Below are 18,430 nucleotides of genomic sequence, written 5' to 3'. Positions count from 1 at the left end.
GACACTACCTCACTTTTTTTAATATACGGTATTTCTGTTTTTGCACATTTTAAAAAATCTATTCAACATACATAATTCATTTACTTATTTATTATTATTTTTCTTTGCTAGTTATGTATTGCATTGAACTGCTGCTGCTAAGTTAACAAATTTCACATCACATGCCAGTGATAATAAACCTGATTCTCATCTACAGTGTGTAGAATTTTCTCTCACATGCATGTTAATTGATTGACTACTGAAGATAAAGAAAATGTTCTTTAAACTGTGGAAGCCTAGAATGAATGAGAAATACACATTAGCATCAAGACAAAAACTAGCACTGGAGAGCTTATTGGGCCTAAGAGGTGATACTGTCACAGAACCTGAGAAGTCCAAAGATTCTGAATGAGAATGAGGATTCATTCATTGAGAGCCTCAAGATTCAAGATTATTTCATGCCATTTCAAGTATACACGTGTTAAGGAGAATTAACCCTCCTGACGAAGGGTGTCGGCCTGAAACGTCGACTGCACCTCTTCCTAGAGATGCTGCCTGGCCTGCTGCGTTCACCAGCAACTTTGATGTGTGTTGTAAGGAGAATTAAGTACTTGTTACTCCGGATCTACACCGACAAAAATAAATAACACAATAAATACAAGTAATGCACACAAAAAAATACTGGAGGAACTCAGCAGGTCAGGCAGCATCCATGTAAAAGAATAAGCAGTCAGCATTTCTTGCTGAAATCCTTCGCCCTGATGAAGGGTTTCAGCTGAAAACGTTAATTGTTAACTTTTTCACCCCAAAGATACTGTCTGGCCTACTGAGTTCTTCTAGCATTTGTGTGTATTATTTTGATTTCCAGCATCTGCAGATTTTCTCGTTTGCCATAAATACAAATACTCGAGATAGCTTATGTACATAGATTATGTATGCCCATAAAGTGATAACAGACACGAAGAGCATCTGTACATTTTGTGAAGCTAATAGGAAATGATAAAATGGTGCTGGTGGGGTGGGTTAGTGGGTAGAGGTGTTCATCTGTCTTACTGCTTGGGGAAAGCACTTGTTTGAGTCTGGTGGTCCTGGCATGGATGCTGCGTAGCCTCCTCCCTGATGGAAGTGGGACAAACAGTCCATGGGCAGAGTGAGTGAGACCCTCATGATGCCAGCGGACCTTTTCTGGCACCTTCCTGAAAGCATGTCCTTGATGGCAGGTAGGTTGGTGCTGGTGTTGCGTTGGACAGTTTTAACTACCCATTGTACAGCCTTCCTATCTGCTGCAATACAGTGATACAGCTTGTGAGGATGCTCTCTCCTGCGCATCTGTAGAATGACTTGAGTATAGATGTGCAAAGTCTAGCCCTCTTAAGCCTCCTCAGAAAATGGGGTTTGGTGAGCTTTTGTAATTGTGTAGAATGTATTCTGTGCAAGGAGTGCACTCCCACTAGCTTGAAACTGCTTGCAGTTTCCATGGCTGTGCCACTAACATAAAGAAGGGAGCAGTGAGGGTGGTGCAATTTCTCCTGGAATTGATAACCATCTTCTATGTCTTGTAGACATTGAGAAAAAGTTTATTTGCCTGGCACCAGGTTTTGTGTTCTTCCACCTCCCCTCTGTAAGCCATCTCATCATTAGTGGTATTGAGCCCCACCACAATCACGTCATTGGCAAACTTGATTATGTAATTACTCGGGTGTTTGACCGTGCAATCACGTGTGAGCAGAGTGCACAGTAATAGGCTCAGCACACTTCTGTGGGGGCACCCGTGTTGAGGATGATGGGGTGGGAGGAGCGCATGTGCATCCTGACTACCTGAAGTACTTTGGTTAGGAATTCCAAACTCCAGTTGTATAGCGGCGTATTTCTTCTAATATTTCATAGATTTTAGAGCAGTTCCCACAGATATGGAGGAAAAACTAGAGCCTCCAGCTCATAGCTTAATTATTTTATGTCTATTATAGATTTTGACACATCATTTGACTCAAAATTGAAAATGTAATCAATTTCCTCAATATTTTTGTATTAACTATCAACAGTACACATGAAGAATAATGTTAAAAGCAAAGAAGCAAAACTCAACCAATGTGAATTGGAACTGGATTGGTTCTTTACTCCAACTAAAGTAGATCACAGTAGGTGGGAGAGGCTTTTTTTGGAACCTTAATGGACCTTAAAAAAATGTTTGATAAAACTACCCTAAGGCTTTCACAAACTGGATACAAATCATTGGTTGAAAATAAAATCAGAATCAGGTTTATTATCACCGGCATGAGACGTGAAATTTGTTAACTTAGCAGCAGCAGCAGTTCAATGCAATAGATAATCTAGCAGAGAGAGGGGAAAATAATAAATAAAATAAAACATAACAATAAGTAAACAAGTAAATCAATTAGGTATATTGAAAAAACAGAAATACTGCATATTAAAGAAACTGAGGTAGTGTCCAAAGCTTCAAAGTCCATTTAAGAATCAGATGGCAAAGGGGAAGAAGCTGTTCCTAAATTGCTGAGTGTGCGCCTTCAGGCTTCTGTATCTCCTACCTGATGGTAACAGTGAAAAAAGAGCATGTCCTCGGTGCTGGAGGTCTTTAATAATGGACGCTGCCTTTCTGAGACACCGCTCCACTAAAGATGTCCTGGGTACTTTGTAGGCTAGTGCCCAAGATGGAGCTGACTAGATTTACAACCTTCTGCAGTTTCTTTTGGTCCTGTGCAGTAGCCCCTCCATACCAGACAGTGATGCAGCCTGGTATCCACAGTACAACTAGAGAAGTTTTTGAGTGTATTTGTTGACATGCCAAATCACCTCAAACTCCTAATAAAGTATAGCCGCTGTCTTACCTTTTTTATGACTACATCAATGTGTTGGGACCAGGTTAGATCCTCAGGGATCTTGACACCCAGGAACTTGAAGCTACTCACTCTCTCCACTTCTGATCCCTCTATGGGGATTGGTACGTGCTCCTTCGTCTTACCCTTCCTGAAGTCCACAATCAGCTCTTTCGTCTTACTGACGTTGAGTGCCAGGTTGTTGCTGCGGCACCATTCCACTAGTTGGCATATGTCACTTCTGCACGCCCTCTCGTCACCACCTGAGAGTCTACAATGGTTGTATTGTCAACAAATTTGTAGATGGTGTTTGAGCTATGCCTAGCCACACAGTCATATGTACATAGACAGTAGAGCAGTGGGCTAAGCACACATTCCTGAGGTGCGCCAGTGTTGATCGTCAGCGAAGAGGACACGTTATCACCAATCCACACAGACTGTGGTCTTCTGGTTAAGAAGTCGCGGATCCAATTACCAAGGGAGGTACAGAGGTGCAGATTCTGCAACTTCTCAATCAGGATTGTTGGAATGATGGTTTTGAATGCTGAGCTATAGTCGATGAACAGCATCCTGACGTAGGTGTCTGTGTTGTCTAGGTGGTCTAAAGCAGTGTGAAGAGTCATGGAGATTGAGGGCGTGCAGGAGTGAGGTATGCCAACTAGCAGAACGGTGCCGCAGCAACAACCTGGCACTCAATGTCAGTGACCTACTGTGACAATAGGCAAATTGCAATGGGTCTAGGTCCTTGCTGAGGCAGGAGTTCTGTCTAGTCATAGACAATGGGCAAAATGAAGATACACACTAAAGCACTGTAAAATCACTCTTAATAAAACTTAAGTACAAGCTCAAATTTGTGTGATGAAGCAAGGATGGTAACATTCAACCTAAAACAGATGTTGTGCCAATGGGATAGCTATTACTGATCAGTGCTGTAACCAAATATTATACAAGTCAAGCAGAACCAATATCTTCTGAATATTCTCCAGGGAGGTGGTGGGGTGGGGGGAGGTGATCAGTTAAATGCTTACATTTGTAATGTATGGTTCAACCGCTTGAGCAGTCCTTTTCAATAGAGCTTTTGCTAAATCATATGCTTGCTTGTTTAGATTCTGCAAGAAAACAAAAACATCAAGAAAGAAATTTCAGTGACATTAATTTGAGAGTTATAGTGCAAAACATTGTAGTTTCTGAACTCAATTCATATTGGCCCATAACAAAGAACTACATACTACTACGTTAGAGAAACATTTATTGCACCATTTTAACCAATGCAATCTGCATTTACACTGTTTAGACCAGGGGTTAACAGCCTAGGATTCACAGACCCCTTGCTTAATGGTGTGGGTCCATGCCATAAAATAAGTTGGGAACCCCTGGTTTGGACGAAGGCTAAATTCAGAAACACAATATCTAAATCTGCATCACATTTTTAGTATGTCTTAAGAAATACAATGTCATAACTAGTTAAAATATCTTGCCATTGTGCCAGTGATGCATCTATCCTTCTAGTTGAGATACTCACGTAAACAAAAAATAATTTAAATTACATCATGTGAAATGGTTGTGGTACGAGACAGGATGCCTTAGTTCTGTATACAGGTAGTCCCCGGGTTACAAACGAGATCTATTCCTAAGTCTGTCTTTAAGTCGAATTTGTAGGTAAGTCGGAACAGGTACATACGATTCCTATTTAGCATCAGTTAGTCAAATGTTTGTCTTAGTATATAGTATATATTTTACCTTTCTATGCATATAAAACACTTAATGGGAAGAGATGCCTTCATGATACGGCGAAGTGCCCTCGGATTTAGGGAGTGATAAACAAGCAAAGGCTTAGCTTGAAATCCCCGGATGCGTTACCCCAAGCAATAATGTTAGCCTATTCTTCGATGCCTTATGCCCTGATGCACTTTTTTCTTCTTTCGAAATGTAGGTCCTTTCAGGAATTTTTTTCCAAAATAAGCCAGTCTCGTCTACATTAAATATTTGGTCTGGCAAATAAACTCCTCAATAATTTTTTTCAACACTTCAGGAAAATCACTCGCAACACTTACATCAGCACTCACTGCTTCTTTGCACTTTATTATTATGTAAATTTGCCCTCCCTTTGAAACGATTGAACCAACCCCTACTCACAACAAATTCTTCATCATAATCACCTTCACTTGCTGCACGTGCAGGTTTTAAATCATTGAAAAGGCTTCAAGCCTTTTCTTGCACTAAAGGGTAATAGGCATATTATGCTGATTTTGATCGTCTAACCAAATTATCAATAGCCTTTCCATTTCAATAATTAAACCACTGCTTTGCTTAGTAATAATTGTAGCTTTCATCGGGGCAGGGCCTTTCACATGCTCCATTATTCTCACTTTATCCTTTAAAATTGTTCCAATCATTGACCGACGGTAGCCTAACCCTTTTCCAATGACTGATGGCGTTTCACCTCTTTCTGATCGTTTTATTATTTCCACTTTATTTTCAATCGTGATCATTTTCCTTTTCTTTGATTCATCACCAGCACTTGCATCGGATTTACGCTTTGGAGGCATGGTTACAAGGGTAAATAAGAGAAAAATTTAAGCCAAATAAAAAGTTACCCACTCAACACAGTGTTAATGGCAACGTGATCTGACTTAAAATAGCGGACGGCGTTCTCCTTCCTCGAGCCGACGAACCGCTGAAGCCACGCAATGTTTTCAAATTTTTAATATACTCGGCTTTATGGCAGTCCTTTCGTAAGTACGAGTTGTCCGTAAGTCGGATGTTCTTAACCCGGGGACTTACTGTATAATAAGCAAGCAATCTGGTTTCTGCTGTTTGCTTATTTTCAGATGTTAACACCTTTCTAACATACTCAGTTATAGGGGGAAAATCCACAAATGTTGTTTTAATTAAAATGTGCACTACTTGAATGGCCTTTATATCAACAACTACATCCAAGTGTTCTGCTTCTTTCATTAACACCTATCCAACAGCTCTTTTAAGTTCTCCTATTCTTGCCACAGCAAATGAACACCATGGCCAAAAGAAAAACAAAAATTGATCACAATATCAGTAGCAATGGGTTATCAGAGTACCTCCTTATCACTTTATAAGTTAATCACATGTCTATAAGTGATGCACCAATAATGTTATCAAGCAAAGTGAAAGTTATTTTATTCCAATTAAATAACATATTTCAAGACTTTCCAGAAGTACATGGACATAAATAGCTGGCGGATAGTATTAGTGCCTTAATGAAATAATGATATTTTAATCCTTTAGATGGGTATCCTGCTACTTCTCTGTTCTTACTGTTTTTATGGGGCTACCTACACAGTTCATATTTTAATATCCTCAGAAGTTAGTGCTGGATTATGTCCAATTTCACTGAGGCACCAAACTAAGATGCCAAAGAACTTCATGCAGAATTATCTTTCACCATGCACATTTTAGTAATCAACATTATACACATCAATATCTCGGTTTAGAATATTTACTTCATGAGTTTTCCATAATACAAATTTAGATTCTATAATATTTACAATAAAAAGCATTTAATATCCCAACAATAGTATAAAGTCAGTTAAATTGAGACAGACGGAATATTACCTTAATGTTAACAGTCTAGATAAATGAGGAAATGATAGCTTTATTAGCCCAAGGTCAAATATTAGGGGCATTTTCTAAACAAGAGATTGAATTAATTAAAAATCAGAGTGCATGGTTGTGGCATCAGCTGTTGGCACGGTCTTTAAAAGAAGCAAGTTGTTCTTCTGTGCTATTCTGCATTTATTTTTATAACCTGTGCTTATCTAGCCACAGTCATGTCTTTATTGAATAAAGAAAATGCTTCTCATGGTGTAAAGCGCAAACATGTTATCTATACAAGATAAGGTGGAAGTTCTGAAAAAGTCACTTGTATAACTCAGGGTCTTCCACAGTTTATGATACACAGTTGAAGTCAGAAGTTTACAAACACCTTAGCCAAACACATTTAAACTCAGTTTTTCACAATTCTTGACATTTAATCGGAGAAAGCATTCCCGGTCTTAGGTCAGTTAGGATCACTACTAAATTTTAACGTGAAATGTCAGAATAATAGTAGAGAGAATGATTTATTTCAGCTTTTATTTCTTTCATCACTTCCCACTGGGTTAGAAGTTTACATACACTTTGTTAGTATTTGGTAGCACTGCCTTTAAATTGTTTAACTTGGGTCAAACGTTTTCGGTCACCTTCTGTAAACTTCTCACAATTGTTATGATTTCGTAACATACAAGCAGCAAGAGTGACAAATTGAGTCGGGTTTAATATTTATTTACATTGACTCAAAAATGTAGAACATTAAATAAACTACTTTCTTAAACAGAAGTTTTAAGTGTTATGCTCCCTTACAGTCAAACTTAGTACCCGTTCTTAACAAATCTTACTTAAGCACAGTCTTAAAGTCGCAGTTCAGAGAGTCTCAGTAATTCACAAAATAGGTGAGAGAAGGACTTGTGGATTCACAGTGCAGCGACGAGGCGATCATGATGAATTCCAAAGATTCCACGGCTAGCAAACAAAGAAACGGTTACCGAAGATCCCAGCCGAGGAATACTGTTCCAAAGTTCATGAAGAGCAATTTTGCAAAGTGACTGTCACGAAATCCACATCCATGGATCATATGAAGGACAAACATGTCTCCACAATGCACAGTATGCCGCTGATTAACCCAATCCTTTGGGTATAGGTAAGCATTAGAATTTACCCTTCTCGATCGTGAGCTGTTCCCGGATAGCTCGGTCTGCAATGTTCACACTCTCTCTCTTTCTTTCAACTCCTTCTCAACACTCTGACCACATTTCTTTTATACCATCGGCATATGTCATAAGGTAACACTGTGGACTCCCAGTAAAACGAAACTGGGAACATGTGACACCCACAGTAAACAAAACTATGGACTTCCAGAAAAACAAAACTATGGACATGTAACACAATAAGTTGCTGGAATTTTGTTCCATTCCTCCAGACAGAACTGGTGTAACTGAGTCAGGTTTGTAGGCCTCCTTGCTCGCACACGCTTTTTCAGTTTTGCCCACAAATTTTCTATCGGATTGAGGTCAGGGCTTTGTGATGGCCACTCCAATATCTTGACTTTGTTGTCCTTAAGCAATTTTGCCACAACTTTGGAGGTATGCTTAGGGGTCATTGTCCATTTGGAAGACCCATTTGCAACCAAGCTTTAACTTTCCGGCTGATGTCTTGAGATGTTGCTTCAATATATCCATATAATTTTCCTTCCTCATGATGCCATCTATTTTGTGAAGTGCACCAGTCCCGCCTGCAGCAAAGAACCCCCACAACATCTTGCTGCCACCCTTATGCTTCACAGTTGGGATGGTGTTCTTTGGCTTGCAAGCCTCACCCTTTTTCCTCCAAACATAACGATGATTATTATGGCCAAACAGTTCAATTTTTGTTTCATCAGACCAGAGGACATTTCTCCAAATAGTAAGATCTTTGTCCCCATGTGCACTTGTGTACGGGGTCTTTCTTTTTTGTTAAATTTAAAATGGTTTCTTTTGTTATGTTATACTGGAGAATGCTGAGAAAGTCTCTAGCTAGACAGTTGCTTGGGTTATTAGAGATAGCGGGGTGCTATTAACCAATGGGGGGTCATGTATCGTTTCGTTTTCGGATACCATGCTGTATCATATGACTGTGGACGGGGTTTTGGCGGGGAGTCAGAGGAGAGACGAGGAGGATGGCGGACGTGCAGAGAGGCTCCAGTCGATCACTTCGGGTGGTCCCGAGCCGTGAGTCGACAGGATTCGGGTGGTCGTCCGGATTCGATTGAGCTCCAATGGTTGCGCACGAAGAACTTGGACTTTGATAAGTGTTGGCACTTTTTTTTTCCATTACTTCCCTTTCTGTATCGAATTTATATTAATGTCATAGAATTAGTAATATCTATAAAGTGTACTTGTTAAAATTTACTGGGTGTGCTGGCTGATGATTGATGTTTGGGCTTGATTCGGGCGGCAACCAACCCTGTGGGGAGTGTTGAGGCGGGTGCTGGGCTGGATTTCCCCTAGACATATACCAGCCAATATAACGGAACGTTACAAGTGGGGGCTACCGTCCTGGATTTAGATTTTCGGTAAAGCTGTAATAGTCATCGCGTTAAGTGGTGCGAAGATAGATCGAGATAAGATTGTAAGTTGGTGTGAATTGGAGGAGGTACCGGTGAATCATGCGTGCGTGCTAAGTGGGGTCTATTTTCGCACTCTGGCAGATGTACTAGTGCGAGGGTTGAGTATGATTAAAGGTATCGAGCAGGTAGAACTTATAGCTAGAAGGTGTGGGAAAGAACTGGAGTCCAGCTGGATGTTGGTGCGGACGAGTGCCGACGTCATGACATTGTAACTACCAGCGACAGTCCACGTCCAGGGGGAGGCAGGGCCGTGGGGTCTCCACACCTTCCCAGAGGACGAAAGTGAGGAGGTGCCGGAGGAGGAGCTAGATGAGGCCCCAGGGAAGGTGCCAGTAGCCAGGGGTGGAGGTGTGGAGTGGGAAGGTTTGGCCAGGCCCCGTCCCCCAGTTAGGGCTGAGACCTCCGAGTTAGCGGCTGCCATTACCTCCCTGGCGAGAAGGGTTGAGTGGCTCCGCCCGAAGCTGAGAATTTTCTCGGGAGCCAGGCCAACCCCAGAAGGGGAGGATGAATACGAGACCCGGGTTGAGGATACATCCCAGTTGTTAGAGGTGTGGCCAGTTTCGGATGAGGAAAAGAGACAGCGATTGGTGGAAAGCTTAAGGGGCGGGGCGGCCCGTGTGGTCCGCGATTTGAGAGCGGAACGCCCTTCAGCTTCCCTGTCGGAGTGTTTGGACGCTTTGGAGGAAGTGTTTGGACTGTCAGGAGATCCCTGGCAACATTTAGCGGAGTTTCAAGAGATGGGGCAGAGAAGAGGGGAAAAGTTCTCAGAATATATTTTCCGGCTGGAAGGGAAGCTTACGGGGCTGCGGCGCCGAGGGGTAGTGAGGGCAGACGAAGTGGCGAAGTAAGGATGAGCCAGATATGTAGAGGTTCCCGGGAGGATGACAGAGTGGCTTGGAGTATCCGGCAGTCATATAAGTGGAGCCCCCCTCCATCATTCGGGCAGCTGATTAGAGAGGTACGGGCGGAGGAGAGTGCTTCGGGCCGACCAGGGGGCTCGGACCCCCGGGGACGGTCTTCAGCAGTTCAGGAGGTGGTAGCCGGGGTGAGATCAGAGAAATCCAAGGGGTCCCCGGGGGGGGGGGGGGGGTGCGTACCGGGAGGAGAGAGGCGGCAGGTAGCAGGTGAAATACCTTCGAAGCCATGTCTGAAGTACGTGTCCGAATTGAGGAGGAGTTGAAAAGGGCGAAAGGGCGTACGAGTTGGCTGAGGCGGCAGCCACCAAGCAGAACCAGCAGAATAAGAAGAGGTATGATCAGAAAGTAAAGTTCGTCCAGCTATTGCCGGGAGACCGAGTCCTTATCCGGAATTTAGGACTACCTGGTAAGCACAAGTTGGCGGACCGTTGGGCAGCCACCCCCTATGTGGTGGAGAGTCAGATGCCGAATCTCCCTGTTTACCGGGTGAGACCCGAGGACGGGAAGGGGCCTGTCAAGGTACTCCATCGGAACCATCTGTTGCCTCCGAGTCGAGAGATGTGGGTAGACCCAGAGCCCGAATGGGAGTTTACGGCTAGTACGAGGACTCTGCGGGGGCTAGGGAAGAGCCCGTTGCAAAGGAGACGGGGCCGGTCCCCCCCTCGAGAAGGGATACGTCATCAGAAGATGATGATTCGGACGTGTGGTACCTGTTTCCGTTCGCTGATTCCCTGGTGCCGGGAGAAGAGACTCCTGGCCCTTCCATCACTGAGTTAGGGGAACGGAGGGAGGTTGTTGCAGAGCCACCTGTGTTACAGCCGGGATTGGGGGAGGAGAGGGTGGAGCCAGAACCTGAGGCAGAGGGCTCACAGGGGCTGAGGGGTCCCAGTGAAGGGGAGGGTCCGACAGATAGGCCGGGGGGGGGGGTCACCTGGGGTGTCTCAACAGGGAGAGTCCGCAGAGGAAGTCTGGAGGCCTCAGAGGAGTAGGCATCCCCCGGAGAGACTAACTTATACAGCGCTGGGAGAACAGGGTGTGATCTCTACTGCCCTGGAAAGTTATGTCACTGCTTTATGAACCTGGGTTGGGTTTTGTGTTTTACAAGGAGCACTGGTGAACTCTGTTAACGTCATGAGGGCATGACTTTTATTGGTGGGGGGAGAGTGTACAGGGTCTTTCTTTTTTGTTAAATTTAAAATGGCTTCTTTTGTTATGTTATACTGGGGAATGCTGAGAAAGTCTCTAGCTAGACAGTTGCTTGGGTTATTAGAGATAGCAGGGTGCTATTAGCCAATGGGTGGTCAGGTACCATTTTGCTTTCGGATGATAATGCTGTATCATATGACTGGGAACGGGGTTTTTGACTGGGAGTCGGAGGAGAGACGAGGAGGACAGCAGACGTGCAGAGAGGCTCCGGTCGATCACTTCGGGTGGTCCCGAGCCGTGAGTCGACAGGATTCGGGTGGTAGTCCGGATTCGATTGAGCTCCAACAGTTGTGCGCGAAGAACTTGGACTTTGATAAGTGTTGGCGCTTTTTTTTTCCATTACTTCCCTTTCTGTATCGAATTTATATTAATGTCATAGAATTAGTAATATCTATAAAGTGTACTTGTTAAAATTTACTGGGTGTGCTGGCTGATGATGATGTTTGGGCTTGATTCGGGCGGCAAGCGACCCTGTGGGGAGCGTTGAGGCGGGTGCTGGGTGGGATTTCCCCTAGACATATACGAGCCAATATAACGGAACGTTACACTTGCAAACTGTAGTCTGGCTTTTTTATGGCGGTTTTGGAGCAGTGGCTTCTTCCTTGCTGAACAGCCTTTCAGGTTATGTCGATATAGGACTCTTTTACTGTGGATATAGATACTTGTCTACCTGTTTCCTCCAGCATCTTCACAAGGTCCTTTGCTGTTGTTCTGGGATTGATTTGCACTTTTTGCGCCAAAGTACGTTCATCTCTAGGAGACAGAATGCGTCTCTTTCCTGAGCGGTATGACAGCTGCGAGGTCCCATGGTGTTTATACTTGCGTACTATTGTTTGTACAGATGAATGTGGTACTTTCAGGCGTTTGGAAATTGCTCCCAAGGGTGAACCAGACTTGTAGAGGTCCACAATTCTTTTTTTCCTGAGGTCTCGGCTGATTTCTTTTGATTTTGTTTGTAAACTTCTGACCCACTGGAATTGTGATATAGTCAATTAAAAGTGAAATAATCTGTCTGTAAACAATTGTTGGAAAAATTACTCGTGTCATGCACAAAGTAGATGTCCTCAACATCTTGCCAAAACTATAGTTTGCTAATATAAAATCTGTGGAGTGGTTAAACAATAAGTTTTAATGACTTCAACCTAAATGTATGTAAACTTCTGACTTCAACTGTAAAGAAATACAAAGTTGCTCAAGTTCTTTGCTGTCAGTGAATCAAAAAAAAATGTGCACAAGGAAAACAAATGTAATATGCTCACAACTAGACAAAGCTCTCACAAAATGGTCTAAAATCTGCGTCAGCGAAGATGTAGAACTGTCAGGAGAGATGGTGAAGGAACAAGTAAAATTATTTCATGAAGAATTAGGAGACTGGATTATGAGTGTGATTACAGTGAAGGTAGCTTCAGCATTTCAAGCAGTGACATGGCATAAAGTTTCGTGCATTGTATGGCGAAAAACGGTCAGCAGGAAAGGAAACAACTGCTGAGTTTGTTGATGAGTTTGCTAAGTTAGTTTCTGATGAAAATTTTTCCTGAGCAAGTCTACAATGCTTATATTGGCGTTGCACTAGAAGGATGCAAAATCACCAACCGGTTATATCAAAAAGATCACATCACTGTGTTAGGGTGCTCTAACAATGCAAGAACCCACAAGTGCAAGTTGTTAGTAATTGGCAAGAGTTTATATTCCAGAGCTTTCAAAGGTATGAAGCAATTTCCAGTAATTTATTTTGCCAACAAAAAAGGACAGAGTATACTGACACTACATTATAATGGTTTGAACATTACTTCGTTCCAGAAGTGAGAGAGCTGATTTCAGATAACTGCACTACACATCCAAAAGGAGAACTCATGGTAAAGAATGATGTTCACAGTATTTACCTGACACTTCACTGTTCATCATTAATTCAAACACAGGACAATAGTATATTACACTATTTGAAGGCCAAGTTTATGAGGCAGCTACTACGTGCAGCTGACTCTGCAGAGCAGTACAGAACTAGTGAAAGAATTGCTTTGTGTTTGTCATTTCTTTTTTCTTCATTATCCAAGGATGAGGTGATCATTAAGTGGGTTGGAGGTGATTATTTATTTAATCCTAACCTAACCACCAGTGATTCTGCAAAATCACTAATCCTGCACTGCACAGGTCCCAATCATTCCCAATTTGTGGAACAATTTTATTTTCTAAAGAAGACAGCCCTTATTCTCACAATCAATACTCCTATATCCTTTACATGTACAAATTATTTGTGCATTTTCCCCAGCACTGTATCATTTTTATAGACACCAAAATTGTGCAAAAGCGTCATTTCTTTTAAACTCTATAGCAGGAAAAATAAATTCCCATTTTTAATTGCTTTACTGACCTGCCATACTGCTGGAATACATTTGTACCATATTGGTCTTTTATTCAATTTGCTTTTTGTGGTCTAGATATCTGATGTTAAAATTCATCTGCCACTTAATTCTGCTAAGGTTACTGACATTTTGGGGTTTATTAAATAGAACAGTTACTGCCTCTGTATCTAATACAGTGCCATATCTGAAAATCAGAGCTTCCAACTCAAGTTAAGTTTACTGTCATTTCGACCATAAGCTGCTGGTACAGTACACAGTAAAAACGAAAACAACGTTCCTCGAGGATCCTGGTGCTACATGAAACACAAAACTACAGTAGACTATGTGAGACAGCACAAGGCAACGCTAAAGTACGTAAAACAACATTAAAACTGTACCAGACTACAAACCTGCACAGGACTACATAAAGTGCACAAAACAGTGCAGGGCAGTACAATAATTAATAAACAAGACAATAGGCTAAGTAGAGGACAAATTACAATATAATGATAAATGTAATATCAGTCTAGACTCTGAGTATTGACCTAAAATTCAATTATGTAAAATATAAATAGTTTACACTACTGTCTTTTACAAACTACTGCTTTCTGTATATCTCCAATTTGCCTGTAATCACCACACTGACTGCTGCTAATCACCATTACCTTATCAGGAGCAGTTACAGATGCCAATAGAAATTGAATCTGCCAACAACACAGAAATTCCAGATTAATATTTTTTTTTTTAAATGCTACACACCATTCCAATTTTGCAATAACTGAGCAATGGAAACTGTAATGGGCCATTGAGCTCCTTGTGCCAAGTCTGTTTTGCAATAAGAACATAGATGTTGTTCTACCTCAATGCCAATTTCCTTCAATCCTTTATATTAAAATATTTAACAATCTCTGTGGTAACATCAACATGACCAAGAAAAAAAAAGATTCCATTAAAATGGTGATGTCTAAATCAACCAATATTGGACAAAACAAAAACACATGCTGGAAAGATATCACCAGATCTTTGCAGAATTTATTTGAGCTTCCCTCAAAGCCAGAAGCATCACTGTACTACCAACTACAAAACACAGGTCTGTATTTCCAGATTCAATGTAAACAATGCACTCACAGGGGTACAAAACATCACAAATTTAACAAAATAATTTAGTAAAAGGAAGGTAAAATAAGGGATTCTACATAGATTGTGCTTGTATCCCCTGGAATACAGTAATTAAAGTTATTCAAATGAAATGGTCATGATTATACAATCTGGAAAATGAGCCATTCTTATGGAGTGTAGTCCACAATACAAAGGGAATCCAAGTCAAGTTTGATGCCCAAGAGCTTCAAAATTGATATCCAGGGCACTCTTTCAAAAACAGCTCATAGCTAAATCAAATCCAAATTTTTAAGCTGATTATTACCACATTTTTGTTAGACAATATTACTAAAGATTATGGAACTAAATCAAATAGATGTAGTTAATATGAGGGCCATAATTGGTAGAAGATAGACAGAATAGCTGTATTAATTAACATCACCACAGGAACTGGCAAATTTGTAAAACCATTTAAGATGTGTAATTTTATTTCACTTTAAGTGGACACAATGTTAAAACTGTATCAATACAGGAAAAAATAGCAATCACCAATGATTCTAATAGCAAAAACATTCCAGTAAACATAACATCACTTTAATGTAGAGCAAATGTTTTAACCTGGGGTCCGTGAACTTTGATGGGAAAAAATTTAGATATTTATTTTCAATATAACCATATAACCATATAACAATTACATCACGGAAACAGGCCATCTCAGCCCTTCTAGTCCATGCTGAATTCTTACTCTCATCTAGTCCCACCGACCTGCACGCAGCCCATAACCCTCCATTCCTTTCCTGTCCATATAGCTGTCCAATTTAACTTTAAACGACAACATCGAACCTGCCTCAACCACTTCTGCTGGAAGCTCATTCCACACAGCTACCACTCTCTGAGTAAAGAAGTTCCCCCTCATGTTACCCCTAAACTTTTGCCCTTTAACTCTCAACTCATGTCATCTTGTTTGAATCTCCCCATCAATGCAAAAAGCCTATCCACGTCAACTCTATCTATCCTCCTCATAATTTCAAATACCTCTATCAAGTCCCCCCTCAACCTTCTACATTCCAAAGAAAAAAGACCCAACTTGTTCAACCTTTCTCTGTAACTTAGGTGATGAAACCCAGGTAACATTCTGTTAAATCTTCTCTGTACTCTCTCTATTTTGTTGACATCTTTCCTATAATTCAGTGACCAGAACTGTACACAATACTCCAAATTTGGCCTCACCAATGCCTTGTACGATTTCAACATTACATCCCAACTCCTATACTCAATGAACACAAACAACAGGAATTCTGCAGATGCTGGAAATTCAAGCAACACACATCAAAGTTGCTGGTGAACGCAGCAGACCAGGCAGCATCTCTAGGAAGAGGTACAGTCGATGTTTCAGGCCGAGGCGCTTCGTCAGGACTATACTCCTATACTCAATGCTCTGATTTATAAAGGCCAGCATACCAAAAGCTTTCTTCACCACCCTATCCACATGAGATTCCACCTTCAGGGAACTATGCACCATTATTCCTAGATCCCTCTGTTCTATTGCATTCATCAATGCCCTACCATTTACCATGTATGTCCTATTTTGATTAGTCCTACCAAAATATAGCACCTCACATTTATCAGCATTAAACTCCATCTGCCATCTTTCAGCCCACTCTTCTAACTGGCATAAATCTCTCTGCAAGCTTTGAAAACCTACTTCATTATGCACAACTCCACCTATCTTCGTATCATCTGCATACTTATCCAATTTACCACCCCATCATCCAGATCATTAATGTATATGACAAACAACACTGGACCCAGTACAGATCCCTGAGGCACACCACTAGTCACCGGCCTCCAATCTGACAAACAGTTATCCACCACTACTCTCTGGTGTTTCCCATCCAGCCACTGCTGAATTCATTTTACTACTTCAATATTAATACCAAACGATTGAACCTTCCTAACTAACCTTCCGTGTGGAACCTTGTCAAAGGCCTTACTGAAGTCCATGCAACACAGAGTGTCATAGGAAGTCATTCCTGCCTGTGGCCATCAAACTTTACAACTCCTCCCTTGGAGGGTCAGACACCCTGAGCCAATAGGCTGGTCCTGGACTTATTTCCTGGCATAATTTACATATTACTATTTAATTATTTATGGTGCAACTGTAACGAAAACCAATTTCCCCCAGGATCAATAAAGTATGACTATGACTATATAGACAACATCCACCACTTTACCCTCGTCAACTTTCCTGGTAACCTCTTAAAAAAATTCAATAAGATTTGTCAAACATGACCTTCCACGCACAAATCCATGTTGACTGTTCCTAATCAGACCCTGTCTATCCAGATAATTATATATACCATCGCTAAGAATACTTTCCATCAATTTACCCACCACTGATGTCAAACTCACAGGCCAATAATTGCTAGGTTTACTCTTAGAACTCTTTTTAAACAATGGAACAACATGAGCAATACGCCAATCCTCTGGCACCATCCCCGTTTCTAATGACATTTGAAATATTTCTGTCAGAGCCCCTGCTATTTCCACACTAACTTCCCTCAAGGTCCTAGGGAATATCTTGTCCGGACCCGGAGACTTATCCACTTTTATATTCCTTAGAAGTGCCAGTACTTCCTCTTCTTTAATCATCATAGTTTCCATAACTTCCCTGTTTCCCTCATCTTACACGATTCAATATCCTTCTCCTTAGTGAATACCGAAGAAAAGAAATTGTTCAGAATCTCCCCCATCTCTTTTGGCTCCACACATAGCTGTCCACTCTGATTCTCTAAGGGGCCAATTTTATCCTTCGCTATCCTTTTGCTATTAATACAACTGTAGAAACCCTTGGGATTTATTTTCACCTTACTTGCCAAAGCAACCTCATATCTTCTTTTAGCTTTTCTAATTTCTTTCTTAAGATTCTTTTTACATTCTTTATATTCTTCGAGCACCTCATTTACTCCATGCTGCCTATATTTATTGTAGATATCTCTCTTTTTCCGAACCAAATTTCCAATATCCCTTGAAAACCATGGCTTGCTCAAACTTTTAACCTTTCCTTTCAACCTAACAGGAACATAAGAGATTCTGTACCCTCAACATTTCACCTTTAAATTACCTCCATTTCTCTATTACATTCTTCCCATAAAACAAATTGTCCCAATCCACTCCTTCTAAATCCTTTCGCATCTCCTCAAAGTTAGCCTTTCTGCAATCAAAAATCTCAACCCTGGGTCCAGACCTATCTTTCTCCATAATTATATTGAAACTAAGAGCATTGTGATCACTGCACCCGAAGTGCTCCCCAACACAAACCTCCGTCACCTGACCTATCTCACTCCCTAACAAGAGATCCAACACTGCCCCTTCTCTAGTTGGTACTTCTATGTATTGCTGCAAAAGACTATCCTGCACACATTTTACAAACTCCAAACCATCCAGCCCTTTTACTGTATGGGCTTCCCAGTCTATGTGTGAAAAATTAAAATCTCCCACAATCACAACCTTGTGCTTACTACAAATATCTGCTGTCTCCTTACAAATTTGCTCCTCCAATTCTCGCTCCCCATTTGGTGGTCTATAATACACCCCCATAAATGTATTATAAGTGTATCATAAGTGCTACTACACCTTTCCCATTTCTCAATTCCACACAAATCGCCTCCCTAGACGAGCCCTCTAATCTATCCTGCCACAGCACTGTTGTAATATTTTCTCTGACAAGCAATGCAACACCTCCCCTCTTGTCCCTCCAATTCTATCACACCTGAAGCAATTAAATCCAGGAATATTTAGTTGCCAATCACACCCCTCCTGTAACCATGTTTCACTAATAGCTACCACATCATACTTCCAGGTATCAATCCATGC

The 18,430-nt window shown here is 41.4% G+C and overlaps 1 protein-coding gene across 7 annotated transcripts in view; it reads right to left on the bottom strand.

Moving 5' to 3' along the window:
- pds5b (PDS5 cohesin associated factor B) overlaps window positions 1-18,430 on the bottom strand; it is a 270,645-nt gene that overhangs the window by 154,031 nt on the left and 98,184 nt on the right. For all 7 annotated transcript variants that reach the window (XM_063054295.1, XM_063054288.1, XM_063054290.1 and 4 more), the window contains one exon: window positions 3,842-3,922. In XM_063054295.1, the coding sequence (XP_062910365.1) occupies window positions 3,842-3,922 (81 nt within the window). The remainder of the gene's footprint in view (window positions 1-3,841; window positions 3,923-18,430) is intronic.

This window comes from Mobula hypostoma, chromosome 7 (genome assembly GCF_963921235.1).
Source record: "Mobula hypostoma chromosome 7, sMobHyp1.1, whole genome shotgun sequence".
Classification (NCBI taxonomy): Eukaryota; Metazoa; Chordata; class Chondrichthyes; order Myliobatiformes; family Myliobatidae; genus Mobula; species Mobula hypostoma.
This window is presented reverse-complemented; position numbering and strand designations above follow the sequence as displayed.